The sequence below is a fragment of the Neomonachus schauinslandi genome, chromosome 1 (assembly GCF_002201575.2).
Source record: "Neomonachus schauinslandi chromosome 1, ASM220157v2, whole genome shotgun sequence".
Taxonomy (NCBI): Eukaryota; Metazoa; Chordata; class Mammalia; order Carnivora; family Phocidae; genus Neomonachus; species Neomonachus schauinslandi.
The window spans coordinates 38,550,908-38,565,971 of NC_058403.1; the positions used below are offsets into that span (position 1 = coordinate 38,550,908).

The 15,064-nt window shown below is 41.2% G+C and overlaps 1 protein-coding gene across 1 annotated transcript in view; it reads right to left on the minus strand.

Moving 5' to 3' along the window:
* VGLL3 (vestigial like family member 3) overlaps positions 1–6,815 on the minus strand; it is a 44,049-nt gene extending 37,234 nt beyond the window's left edge. Inside the window, exon 1 of the mRNA XM_021689415.1 lies at positions 6,690–6,815. Coding sequence (XP_021545090.1) covers positions 6,690–6,815 — 126 coding nt within the window. The remainder of the gene's footprint in view (positions 1–6,689) is intronic.
* Positions 6,816–15,064: the final 8,249 nt, after the last annotated feature.

A 15,064-nucleotide genomic window follows, 5' to 3' on the forward strand; every position in this document is an offset into this window, starting at 1 on the left:
GTTTTTATTTTTCTTAACAGTCGGGAGGAACAAACCAAAAATAATACTAACTCGATCTGCTATTTTTGAGCACACTTGCCTCTCAGTGATTCTGGTCATTATCAAAAATCAAACTCATCCCCTCCAAGGATGAAAACTTCCCAGTTTTGAGGATGTTCCAAAAAAATGTGCCACATACTTAGAGAGAATTTCAAAATTTGCATTCCCAAAATATTTTAAGCAATGATCACATCATAAGGGTATGTGTTCTCTCTCAAACTGACTACTTTGAATGAAACAAGTTTCCAAGATGTGAATTTCTGATATGTCTTTATAATCCTATTACTAGACATAGGGTATGACTTCATTTTTAAAAATTCATCTGTTATTCATCAAATCGCCAATTAATTCTTCTTTTCTATCAGTAATTGTGCAAAGACATGGAGCCACAAAGATGAGAGTCATAGCCCATCATTAAACTCAAGCTGCTCATAGTTAGTTGGAAGGCCAATAGTAAATAAAGAGAACCTCACAGTTTATCCCTATGGCTAATTGTCCAATTTCTCCAAGGAGCTAATACTTAAAATTTTTAAAATAAGAAAAGCAAGAAGGTAACATTAGGTAAATTATTGTTTCCTTGTTTCCAAAGAAGTCCAGACGGGAAGGGACCACGATAGAAAGAGAATGGGAATAGGAATGAGGATTTGACCAAAATGAGTCCATGAGTCTGGGTAAAGTCGCCAAACCATCTGGCCTTCAGCTTCCTCTTCTGAAAATGAGGAATTTTGAGACTTGATTATATCAGAGGTCTCATCCAACTCTATATCCTAATAAGCAGCATGCTAGAGCTCTAGACAAATTCACACTTAATTTTGTTTCTTACATTGGCCGCCTCTTCTGATTTTGCAGGACACCAGCCAAAAATACCCTACAGACCATTGAAGACTAATTCATTCCTAGAGACGGGTCATCTAGCCCAATTCCTAAGAGTTACCTTTGGTATCTCCTTTATCTATCTTCATAGTAACAAGAAAGGATGCATCCTTCACCCACCTCACCCTTCGCTCTACCCACCGAGGACAAGTGTTTTGGCAGACTAAAACATTAGCGTTCTAAGAGAAAAGGACACCTGTTTACTTTAGGTCATTCTTCCTTTCTTTTCTTCCTTTTTCTTCCCCTCTACTAAAGCACAAGATGAATGAAAAATAGTTCGGTTACCCCAGGTCAGACCACACTTTTAAATTATTGGCATAAATCTGGTATCCACTGAGATATCTATAAATATGGCATATATGACTCATTTTTAGCAGCAGATGTTTGGGTCTACTGGTTCAAGGCACTGTCGGGTCTTCCTAAATGAATAGTTAAAGCAGAAAACCAGCTGCTTAAAGAGGTGCTTTTTGAAGGATTTGGGGCAGAGTTTTGCCCAAAATTATTTCCTTCACTGTGTCTGCCAGAACCTGAAATTCAAGTATCAGACAGCTTTTGTTTCTTAAATGAAAATATTTTTCTGGAGATAATACCTTAAATTATTATCTATTACTGGATGAATTAGTTTGGGATTTTTTTAAAAAAAAAGCTAGCTGGAAACAGGGCCTACGGGAATGGGATCCAACTTTACCACCCAAGTTTTAAAATGACAGACAGGAAGTCTGGTGCACAAGTTTGCTTTAGGCTCTGCCCTGAGCATCCTGAGCATAATATTTTTAGTCTCATTGAACATTCCCTTTGCACAGAAGGGTAACAAGACAGAAATATATATACTACCCAAAGGGATCAGCTCAGCATCTTTGCTGCAATAACCCAGAGTCACTGTGCACAATGGCAAGCTTCTACCCTCTGAACACCCTTATTTCCTTTGGTGTGGCACATGTCCCTGCCATCCCCAACTTCATGGGATGGGAGACTTTATTAAGTGCGAGGTGAACTAAAACTTCCTTGCATTGGTCCAAAACAAAGAGTGTCTTCTTGTCCGGGCATTTGGTTTCCTGGTGAACAAATCTCCACCATGCATGATTTTACTGATTCCAAGCCTTCCCTTTCTATCGTTATTGTAATCTCTCTTCTGGTTGACTGCCAGAGACAACAGTTTAGTTTAGTTATTTTAAAGTTTAATTTTTTTTTTCTCCAGCTTTGAATTTTCTGGCTGGAAAGTTATTGGGAGCATAAAACTCTGGGGCACTTTAAGCTTCTAAGTCTCTGCAGTCAAGTTAATTTGTGTAGTGTGGAATTATAGGGGCTGTTCTTTCTCAAAGAAGTCCTGTATGAATTCTTATAAGTCCACTTAAGTCCTTGCTTACAGTTGCAAGAAAATTGGATCCTCCACCTTAAATAAGTTGGCTGTATATTGAGACTATTTAGGATATAATTGTGTTCTTTCCGTTTAATGAATCTAAACTTACATTGGAATAACAGTAATATATGAGGCACTTAAAGCTGACTGTTAATACCACTTCCTGAAGATTATTTTAAAATAAATAAACGTTCATTTGCTAAGTGGATATTCTGCCTCATCAACGAAGGATGCAGAATGGATAGCAAAAGTCATTAGCATAATACAAATGCTTTCAAAAGGACTTTGGAATGCCTAAACTAAAAAAGTACACTACCAAGGACTTGGAAAGAATTTCAAGCTCCAAGGCCAAAGAATCCACTGCATATTAATCTTCTTTATCAAAAAGTTGATTTGGAGCACTAAAGAAAAAAATAAGCCTATTGTGCAATAGCAAAAAGAAAAAAAAAAAAAAGGAAAAAGCTTCGGAGACTGCATGGCATGGTGGAAAGATGCTACGTTGGGGAGCATGGCTTCTGATGGTCCTAATTTTGTCACCAATTAGCTTTGAAATCTTTGGCTAGCCACGTGAGCCCTGTGAGCATCCATTCTCCCATTTGCAAAAGGAGGGATTGAAGTATGTTTTTTCAGGGTGTTTATTAGAGAGCATTCTATGACCTAACCAAGGCGCCAAAGTCCAGAGAAATAGTTTGGAAAAAACAAACAAACAAACAAACTCCTTACAAACTTATAACTGGAGTTCTACCTCCTAGGAGCACTTAATTCTTTTAGGTGAAAGCATGCAGGCAGATTCGCCCAGCTGTCCCCCTTGAAGAGGACTGAGTAAATATGCTCTAACTTATATGAAACCCAGAGTGTAATTGTTAAAAGCCCCTATGCACAATTAGAAAACTGGCGATCTTTTTTTTTTTTTCTGCTTTCACCACCTCATCTATAAACGACACGATTCTGAAAGCTTTACGTAATTTTCTAGTGTTGACATTATGAGTAAATGGAGGGGGGAGGCAGATTTAGACAATAACAGACTGTCTACATTGAAGATGAGAAGTCCCCCAGGTATGAAGGGAATCTATGATTTCATGTCATTTCCCTCAATTTTTCCTGACACATATTTGGAAATTTGTTTTTCTTAGTTCCTACTGTCACTGTTAGAATGCAAGCACATTCCTTTCTGGACACGTTCTGCAGTGTCATCATGCCTCCGGAGCATGGGCTGAGAGACTGAGTCAAGAGTTCTCTTGAGGAGATGTTAAAGAGATGGTGGGCATGTGGACCAGGGAGCTTAGCATCTCTCAGCAAATCCTGGCTGGATAAAGCACACTGGAAGATTTACTCACAGCCAAGCAACTTCTAGGAATTAATGTCAGGGACTATAAAATTTACTCTGCAGACATATTTACAAATTACTTTGATTCACATAGTGCCGCCCGATATATATGCAGTTAACTGTGTTTTTAAGACACCAACCTATTACCCACGTACAATGCATAATATGCTTGACGAAAATCTGAATTTAAAATTTCAAGTGCACATCCGTGTTTTTAAGGATAAAGCAGAGTACACATGCCTGGAGGATGATATTCTATTATTTCAAAAATAATTTTCGGCTATATGATCATACATGGAGAGGAAAAATACACCTTTGGATAAAATCCATCATAATAGACTATTATGCTATACTAACTTACAAGGACTTCTGAGCTATATGGATTTGAGGGCTCAAAGATACACCACTACAACTGATTACAGAAGCAATACAAAGCTGAAAAGCTTGGGTTTTTTTCTAACATTTTATCAATGACCGTGAAACTTTCTTTATAACTCTATCACGTCTTCTGCTTTTCTTTTTTTGTGCTCAACAAATCAATTTTTCAAATGCAGTAGGAGTGGTAGCCTTTATTTTTGTCTCCCAGGCAAGATGCTATTAGGGATCACTTCCCATGGACGGAGAAAACAATCTTCATGGATAATAATGATAAAACCTTATGGAATGTAAAAAACAACCAAAATATGTATTCTCGGATGACTGCATTAGGGCCAGCCAAGTCAATATTAGTCCCACTTCACCCACGCACCACATAGTCTAAAAATGCTGTCAGCCTGATAAGAATTTCCTGATTTACTTTTTTCCAATAGAAAATATAGGTCATCAAAATAAACTCCTGACAGTAAAAGAACAGTAGTTACACTATCAAGTCTCTTTATTTCGCTAGCCAGTTATAGTCTATTTCTTTACTTAACAACATCAGAAAAAGTAACCTCCAACAAGCCATTTTAGTAAAAGTAACATGAAAATTTCCAAGCACACCTCTCAGCTAAGTTCTTAAAGTTGAGTCAGCCAATTACCTACTTGAACGATACCTACGGAAACCTATAGTGTAGTGAAGGTGACATTTACTAATATGTGCAACTTGTCAATGTGGACAATTCAGGTGAAAAGAAACCTCATTCTTCAGTTTGTTGATGGTCTCAGCAAAAGAATGATATTTGGGGATTGAGTTGCAGCACTATTACACAAGTTAGAGTACTAGAGTTATTTCTTACTGAAAACTGAATTTTATGATCAGTAATTTATAATTTTTCTGATACTGAATTTCATTTTCTAGTTCAAGAGTATTATAAGCCTAACCTCCACCACAGAGTCATATATTAATGGAATTATTTTCACAGTTCTATAGAACAAAACCCTATTCATAACTTCTATAGTTCAAGTTATTTTTTAAGGGGAAAAATACTTTCCTGTATGCTTAGTAATTCTGAGTCTGTTGCTTGTCCACATTCCAATTGACAATTGAGAGCCTCCACAGTCTCTGAGATGGAGGAAAAGAAGGGAGGAAATAGGGTGGTTCATCTGGGACTGAGTGTTTATAAAACACATAAAAATGATATCCAGTATCTCTTTGCCTCACTTGTCTAATTTGTACCAATTGGTTTTCTCCAGTACTTATATCTTTTATATTTAAAATCAAAGAAAAGCAAACAGCATAACCAAAAGGTTTTAAATCTATCACCATTGACCACAAATTACAAAATGCTTTCCCATTCTCTTTCCTAAAAGTAATCTTGTTTTCAAATGCTAAAGCTCCTGAATATTAAAAAATAAATAAATAAATGATAGCAATAAAATGGGGTTCCTTTCTCTTTTGCCCTACTTGATCCTGTTAAGCTTATATTGTTCTGCAGATAACTCTGGGGCATGTGCTCCAGAATCAGCTGAATTTTACAGTCCCTAAATTCTACACTGAAGTTACGATTTCTTTCCGAAGAGTAGCCCTACAAATCTAGCAAAGAAACAGGTAAAGGGAATACAGAAATCAAAATTAATTATGTAAATTATAATAAAGAGCCAAACCCTCAAGACCACAATAAAACATATGGTTCCTAAGAAATTTTTAAAAACCCAATCAGTAAATTCTGTGGATGGTAATTTCCGGAGTGCATAAATTGTATTTTTTAAATCTCACCAACTCAACCCTAATTCCCTAATTCCCAGAGCCTGAGGACCTTACTTTGGTACAAGCTAGTGCCACATACTCACATATGTGTTCTCTGTAGCACTAACTAAGGCCTGACACACATTCTGTTGGTGTCCAGAGAGGAATGTCCAGGGGTACCTAGTGCTAAATTCCCCCACACCCTACTCTCCCTTCTAAAGGAACTGTATCATCTCCCTGGTTCCAGAACCCTTTTTATCCACAGCATTCTCGGTCACTCTCAGCTTGATGAAGACCCAGCATCCAGTGATCCAAGGTTACCTCTTGAACGGGGAAACACTTCCACTAGGCTGAACTATAACATCTCTGTGCTTTGATGGAATTAAAAATGAATGAGGAAGTTTGGGATCAATTCCTGCCTCTAAGTCACAGTCATAAGAAGACAGACTCTACAGAGAAGTTCTAGTAACATTTGACAGACGTTACACTAGACCTCTGTTCCATAAAAGTTCCAGAAAGGTCATTCCATGAGCTCTCTGTCCAGGTAGCCTCCCCTATGTCGGCGACACATTTTATCCTCTTAATCAAGAGAACCCTGAAACACTCCACCTTTCCAAAGAAAACAAAATATTTGATTTAAAAGGAAGTTTACTCACATACTCCTAAGACAGATGCCCTTGGTGAGTGTCAGAGAACTGAGCCCAAAGAGCTAAGGTGGCTATGAGGAGCAGCCTCTGAGCTCCGGTGACAACAGCTCAATGAAGCCCCCAGCCAGGTAATGCCTCACACCGAATCCCCACCCGTCCACCAGGCTGCTTGTCCCTTCCCGAAGCCTTTTTTTCCTCTCTGCTCAAGGGCGCTCCCGCAGGTCCCAGAGCATCCTCCGCGCCGCCCGTCCCGGCGGGACGTCGCCCGAGTCCCAGACAGATACTCTCGGTGCCCCTCGCCCCCGCCCCCGGAGGGCTGCCCGGTCGGTGACTCACCTGCTGGCCAGGTTGGGGCGCCGGGTGGTAGTAAGCTGTGGGGCAGGTTGCAGCTGCCACAGGGTTGGGCAGATACTGGGGCGCTCCATACGGCTGGGGGTGATACATCACCTCCGCACAACTCATGGCAGCCGGGGCAGCGGCGGCCCCCGAGCTGCCGCCGCCGCTCTACGCGCTCGGGCGACGGGCGCCGCCGCCACCGCCGCAGCTGCCTCCTCTGTCGCTGCTCCAGCTGCTACTGCGGCGAAGGCGGGTCCTCGGCGGCCGCGGGCTCCGCGCGGGGCGCGGGCTCGGGAGGGGTTGGCAATCAGTGGGGGCCCATGCGCGGGCACCTTCATCTTCAGCCCCTCCGAGTGTCCCCTTGCCTGGGCTTATATAGCGGCTCCGGGACGCAGCGGCCCGCCGCGCGGCGGGGGCATGACAGTGCCCGGCTCCGGCGAGGACAGCGGCGCCCACCGCAGCGCCAGCCGCAGCCGCAGCCCCGGCCGGGTTGGGCAGCCCTGGGGAGCCGGGGCTCTGGTTTGCATATACACAATGCAAGCCCGGGGCTCGTCCTATCACCGGAGCTCGCGCCTGGGCGAGGACCGGGAGGCGGGGGCAGAGGGAGGGGGGCGCTGGGGAGGAGGGGGAGCACTTCGCCGCTCCAGGCTCTGACGCCGAGCTCTGCAAAGTTCCTCCAACTCGGTCCGCGGCGGGCGGGTAGCCCAGCGGGGGACCCCGGGGAAGGCCGGCTGCGGATTGGAGCGAAGTTTGAAGCCCTCTCCGCCTTCCGGCAGTGGGATGATGGTGGGAGGGGAACGGTATGCGAGAGGCTCCGCGCCCTCGGAGCTCAGGCTTTCCACCCGGTCTCTGTCACCTGGCTGTCAGGGCGGGGACTGCCCAACCCCAGGGAGCTTCGGGGGGGGGAAACACCAACGCAGAGGCCAGGGCTAAACGAAGGCCAAGTGTGCAGGGAGGTAAAACAGAACAGGCACAAAATAAACTGGGATTAGCCTTTACGTTAAATATAACCATAAGTGAAAGTTAACTTTATTACAAGTGCGCACATGCCAAGAATGCAACACAGTTTTCTACCAGTGATCTCCGCTTTAAGTTTACACCTTCATGATAAGAAATTGTTGTGGGACGTCAACCTTTTCTGGCTCTTCCTGCCTGGTTTCCATGGAGTAATAGACAATAACAACTGATTAAACCTATTCAGCTATTAAAGGTTTATCTACTTGCAAGTGGCTTATAATCCTCTCCTCTTTGTAGGAATATAACTGTATTTTTATATAATCGGGTAAAGTAGAAAATAATTATAATTACTTTATAAATAAGCAAACTCTTTGAACTTTAACAAGTATATCTCTCCCCTTCTATTTAGGGATTCTCTTTTATGACACAGAACAGTTTCTTTGTTTTCACAGAGACTACCCTTTGTCTGAGGAAAAGTCGATCTGGATGTCACATACACTGATGTTGTTATGGATTGAATTGTGTTCCCCCAAAATTCATATGTTTGAAGTCTAACCCCCACTGTGTGTTTGGAGACAGGGCCTATCAGGAGGGAATTAAGATTAAGTGAGGTCCTAACAGTGGGATCCTAATCTAGGACTGGTGTCCTTATAAAAGAGGAAGTGACACAGGATCCCTGTCTGCGCTGGCACAGAGGGAAGCCTTTGGGACAGCCAGTGAGAAAGTGCAGTCTGCAAGCCGGGAAGAAACTAGAAACTAACCTTGAGGGCAACCTGATATTGGACTTTTATTTATTTATTTTTTTAAGATTTTATTCATTCACTTGACAGAGAGAGAGCACAAGCAGGGGAAGGGGGAGAGGCAGGCTTTCTGCTGAGCAGGGATCCCCATGTGGGGCTCAATCCCGGGACCCCAGGATCATGACCAGAGCCAAAGGCAGACGCTTAACTATCTGAGCGACCCAGGAGCCCCATATTGGACTTTTAGCCTCCAAAGATGTCAGAAAGTAAATTTCTGTTGTTCAAGGCACCCAGTCCTGTGGTTTTGTTATGGCAGCCCTAGCAGACTAACAGAGATGTACAGTATTAATATAATGCTAATCTTGATATGAATGTGTATGTGTGCATATATAACTACACAGACACATTTACATAAATACATATATATTCACACATATACACACTTATACACTCAAATACATGAACTATAGTAATTGACAGGAACTCTTTGCTACTCCTAACAACTCCAATTCACTCATTCATTCTTTCATCCATTGAATATTAAAAGTATGTTTATTAAGGGCTTTTTGTAACGAAGAAGTATTCCTATCAATGAGACATATGAACTTATTTGAAATGTTGTCATTGTCTTTTCACAAACTGACATCCTCTGGTCATCCTTTCCTGTGTTCCAGATTCACCTATTTGGCTTCCATCTAGATGGTTCCATATAGATGTTCCATAGGGACCTCAATCATAATATTTTCCCACAGCCCCAACCTGAGTCCACTCGATCCCAACTTTACACTTCTACTGACTCTCTTCCCTCGTCTATTTATCTCTGCTGCTATAACCCTTAGTTCACGCAGCATCTTTCACCCAGACTCCTGAAGGAGGCTTCTACCTGATTTCCAGGCCCCAAGTAGAACCCTCTTCTGATCCATGCTTCACACAATTTATCTCTTACTGTTTTCTGTCCCAGCCACTGCAAATCCAACAGAGTAATAATGTTTTGTCCCTCTTTAAAAAAGAACTTTTACAATAGCTCCCCACAATCCCAACTTTTTAACCTTCAAATTCTGGTCCCTGCCTATGTCACCATCTTCTGTAACTGTCCATTCAGCCACGTGAATTGAGACCTCCCTTTCCAGGAAAGAGCATGGTGTCTGCTATGACCTTCCCTTTTCATGCGTGACCAGAACTTCTGCACCAAAACACTCTACCTTTTTCACTTGCTAATTCCTTTTTGTTCTTCAGAGGATCGTCTTCCAAAACATCCACTGAAGACCAGCTTTGACACCTCTACTTTCGGCAATGCCAGCACCCTATGAATCTTGCTCTAACCATACCAATTACGTGATTTGAAATTGTCTATTTGCTTTTTCCCCCCAACATGACCATGGCCACTTGAGAACAGGGACTGTGATTTTTTAGCTGTGAATCTCAATCATAAATGCTTGGCTTAATAAGCATTCATTGAATAAAGTATTTTAAAAAGGAGAAAAAATTCTTCAAGGAGCTTACAAACTCATGGAGGATCCAAGCACATCAGTGAAGGTCAGAACATGGAACATGGTTTTAGATCCTGTATCAGGATTTCTACTGTATGTTATTTTTTTTTCAAAGATTTTATTTATTTATCTGACAGAGAGAGAAAGAGAGACGGCGAGAGAGGGAACACAAGCAGGGGGAGTGAGAGAGGGAGAAGCAGGCTTCCTGAGGAACAGGGAGCCCGATGCGGGGCTCGATCCCAGCACCCTGGGATCATGACCTGAGCCGAAGGCAGATGCTTAACAACTGAGCCACCCAGGCGCCCCTCTACTGTATGTTAGAATGAGAAGATCTCTTGCGATACGAGAAACTTTTAGACCTGGAGTGGAATGTGACTAAATTAGGCCAAAAAGTTAGTTTGCAAGGGCACCCTTTCCTCTAGAGCAAGCCTCCTGTTTTAAACTCTTAACACTTCCAACTGTATCTTCAAATAACTTAATTATCTGTAGTTCATTGTTTTTAATATAATTACATGTTCAATATATCTCCTCCACTAGATTTGCAGAGAGCATTTATATCTTGTATATTTAACATTTAGAAGATGTTCAGTATATATCTGTTGACTTAGAAAATAAAGCCAAAACTAAATCCAAAATATCCATACCTGCAATTTCTGAATCTTCTTTGTTCCCCATATGGCCTTTAGTATGTTGCAAATATTTATTATATGACAAACATGTAGTACTTGGATACTAATAAGCCACAGACTCAAAAGTGTAGAGGTGCTTGGCAAAATCTTTCTATAATGAAGTATCTTTGTTTTGATACCTTCCTTCATTTCTAAATTGTACTGATGGGGAAAAAATGAGAGACTAGCGAAAAATTCTGCCCGGAATTAGAATCTAGAAGAAGTATGGACTGGACAGAGAGGGAAGATAACTTGTCAAGGGCTGGAGTCTTTGTTTGATCATTAATAGAACGTAAGATAATTCCTGTCAGGAACGTACCTGACTTCCCAGGTAGATGTTCAGGGTTTTAGAGTAGAAAAGAATCAGAAAGATCATCTAGTCTAAAACATCTTTCAGTGATAAGCAAACACGTGGTCTGATTCACGTCTCCTACAGAATTGGAGGCACACTAAAAGCAAAATCCCAAGTCTCTTGATCCTTGGTTCCATTCTCTCCCTATCACCCTATGCTAAGGCTATATAAACAAGCTCATATGTATATTTATATGTATACATACCGTATCTATCCATGCCTATTTATACACACACACACATATGTATATATGCATGCATATTCATATATATCCATTTAAACATATACATACATGAAAGAAAGAAGAGGTTTTAGATTAGATCGTTCTTTGGTCATCTTGGAGTTTCAGAAAGGGGTGGGGAAGAAAAAATGTAGGCCAATTGCATTTAACAGTAGTGAGTCACACAGATCAGAGGATGTGATCTGATCACTGGTGTACTTGTTGTCATGTCTATTATGTGGAGGTGTCACAATTACTTGGAATAAAATAATAATGAAATGGAACTTGATTATTTGTACTTAGAGCTAAAGTTCCTGAAATTTTACCCTTTTATCCTTTCTTTTCCTTCTCTCAAACTGTCCCACCTCCCTTCTGGTTCAGCTCTGATGTGGAACTAGATCTTACCCATTGGTGTTTAACCTCTTACTCTTTTCTGTTCCAGCCACTGCAGTTCCAATAGAATACCAAAATTACCTTAAATGTTCCCAATGCTTCTGAGCCAGGGGTTTATAGTCACTGTATTTTTGGCCCCAATCACCAACTTTCCTAGAATGTTCCCAATTTTACAACTGGGATTTGGTGACATGAAATCCCCAAACCAGCTTTATTTAGAGGGGTAACATGAAGTGGTTTTTCCCAATATCTCTTGGGATAAGATAAGGCAAAAAGGAAAGCAGCTTTTATTTTTTTGAGTGATGACAGCCAGACTAGTCTTTAACTTGGGGAACCAGTGTAAGAAAACATATGGCATCTGCAATACACACACGTGAATTCCTCAACCTGTGTATCTAAACCCTCCTCTCAGTCCACCAAATAGCTGATTCTTGACCCACCCTCTGGCCTAAGCTGAGCCTCCTAATAATGCAGCCCCTTCTAGGAATCATGGCTCATAGGAAATAGGCTTGGGTCATCTGCACAAGGATTTCCCAGGTGTTAAGTACAGAAACATGGTGGTTCTAGGCAGAATAATGCTTCCCCAGCCCCCAAAGATGCTATACTTTAATCCCTAGAATTTATGAACATGCTTATTTCACATAGCAAAAGGGAGCTAAGATTGCTGATGGAATGAAGGCTACCAATGAGTAAATTTTAAGACAGGAAAATTATCCTGGATTATCTGAGTGGGCCCAGTGTAATCACAAGGGTCTTTTTAAGAAGGAGTCAGAAGGCAGAAAAGTCTGTGTCCCGTTGATCTGAAGTGAGAAAGATTCTATGGGCCATTGACAACCGTGAAAATGAAAGGGAGTAACGAGCCAAGGAACACAGGCAGCCTCTAGAAGCTGCAAAAGGCAAGACAGGGGCCCTAAAGCTGCCAGAAGGAACACAGCCTTGCCTACATCATTTTGGACTTCTGACCTCCAGAGTTGTAAGATAATAAATTTGCATAGTTTTAAGTCACTGAGTTTGTGGCAATTTGTTACAGCAGCAATTGGAAACTAATATAATAGTTTAATGGGGAAGGAGGAGCTAGAAGGAAGGGCTTTTGGTGAGCATGTCCCCTTCGCCCTACAGATACCTGTGAGGAGAGGCATAATTAGGAAGAGGGCCAGTGGGGAGTACCCTGGATCTAGGGGGGGTGCCAGTAATACCAGTGGAATGGTTATAAAAACAGAAAGTCAAAACTCACATGTAAAGCAATAAGCCACTTTATTCAGTTGTCCTTTAGGATCACCTACCTTAAATGGGCCTTCCTCAATGCTCAGCAACTTCACATGTTTCTCTAGCATGCTTACCCATGTCCTCTTGCAACTCTTACCTCCTATCCTCTCCATCAATCTCAAATCCCTCAAATTCAAATTCACTTTCTCCATGTTCTCCCTTTCCATGCCCTATTGACTCCACTTGCAATCAGATTTCTATGTCATCACCCCACCAAAATTTATTGAAGTCCAGTAATGATCATGCTAACAAGCTCAAAGTTCATTTTTAAACTGCATCTTAATTGATGCTTCATAAATTTTCACATCAAGGATTAATTACTCCTTAAAATTCTCTCTTTTCTTGACATCCTTCCATGACATCCCCCTGTCTTAATCTGTCTACTTACACTTTGGCTGTTCCTTCTCAGTTTCCTCTGCCAATACTTGCTTTGTCCTGGGCCTTTTTCTTATCCTACTCTATCCTCTCATCTTGAGTGATCTCATCCATCTTCAAATCACCTATATATGCAAATAACTCACAAAAATTAGCTTCCAACGCAGAGCATTCCTCAGAACCCAAGACTTATGGAGTGGAGATGTATCTTATATGGAGTTCTAAAGTCAATAAATAATGCAAATGAAACCATATGCAGCCCAGATTATTATTGAAAATTTCTTCAATATCCCACAAAATGTGGGGGTCTTTTTAAGAGTTCTGATCTAAACACCACAAGCCAACCATCCAGTCCTGTGAATTCAAGGACAATCTAGGGTAGAAGACACGTGAGAGTTATGCATGGCACATGCCTCTTATGTTTTGCATTATTTCATCTGCTTTCAGCCTGGTAAGATTTGATGGGTGAGAACATAATAGCATGTTCTCTTTGTTTTTTAAAAACATCTATGTAAGAATTTCTTAGTGCTTCTTACAGGTATTATTTGTATCTGAGGTATTATTTGTATCTGAGTCAAGGTGGCACCTTTTTTTTTTTCCTGATGGCTTTCAACATCTAGTAAAGTGGCCCCTTCTCTAATGTAGTTACTCATCTTATAATGTCTTTAGGTTAGAGCACACAGTGCTAGTTATAGGTTGAAGACCTCACTTAGAGATTCTGAGGATAAATTTTCACTTATTTGCAATTAATAATGAGGCTATCTCTAATCCTTATAGTTTGCTTTGCTTACAAGAAGTGAGATTTTAAATATCTCCGGTTGATCTGGCAGCGACACATAGCAAATGGCATCACCTGCTTCCTAAGTTCTGACATGGGAGGTTTGCCATGACCCTCTCTTAGTACCTCTATATACCACTTAGGACGTATTCCTGAGACAGTCAACATGCTCTCTTTGCAGAGGTTTGTTTTGTTTCGTTTTAATTAATTTTGCCTGGAATTGTAGGATTTCAGAGTACGCCTGATCTAGTGTATTTTACAGAGATTGAATAATAGAGGAATCGAAGTTGGGAAACAGTGAGAAGAGATGAAGAGATATCAAGATACTTCTTAGCCTGTATTAAAAAAATCAGCAAAGCGTACGTATTGCATCATGAAATAGAATCATTTGTCCTCATGGAAGATAATGACAGACAGTTCATTGTGTACCTTGAGTTCCTTGTCTGTTTCTTCGCTGGTTTTCCTGGTAGTCGTGGTTGATCTGGGCTAATTTAACTACCTTGTCTCTGTCAGCCTCTGACAAGTGGAATACAATCACATGAAGTGTGGCCTGGGTGTGGGTACGGTTCTATCCATGGAAGGAACAAAGCTAAGTAGCCATGGAGGATTAAACCCTTGATCTTGGCATCATTAACACTCTATCCTAACCTGTTGGGCTACCTAGCCACAGACAAAGACCAGTTGGACTAATAAATCACAACAGCCAGAACAATGTGGTTTGAATTTATTTCTCATTTTTAATACATTGTTTTATAATTTGATTTAAATATTGTAGGATTAATGAAGCCAAAGGCCCATGTTGCTGTCATTCCGAAGAGAGAAAGCGGAGGGGAAAAGTTACGCCACACAACTCCACACGATCACCAGGCACACAATGGCACCGAGGGCTGTGCTGTCCCTTCGTACAAGAGGTGTCAACCTGGCACATTGAGAGTAAATCACAAGTGTTGTAAGTAATTTATGTTTAATAAACACCAAAGAGGTTTTGCATTTAAGGAAACCTTCTTGGACCACTTTGAAGGCCCATAACTTTTATGAAACAAACAAACAAAATTACTCCACTTTTTGTTGTTTGTTTGGTTTTGCCAAATTTTCATGCACTGTGTTTGACGCAAAAATGAGGTATGCATGGTACT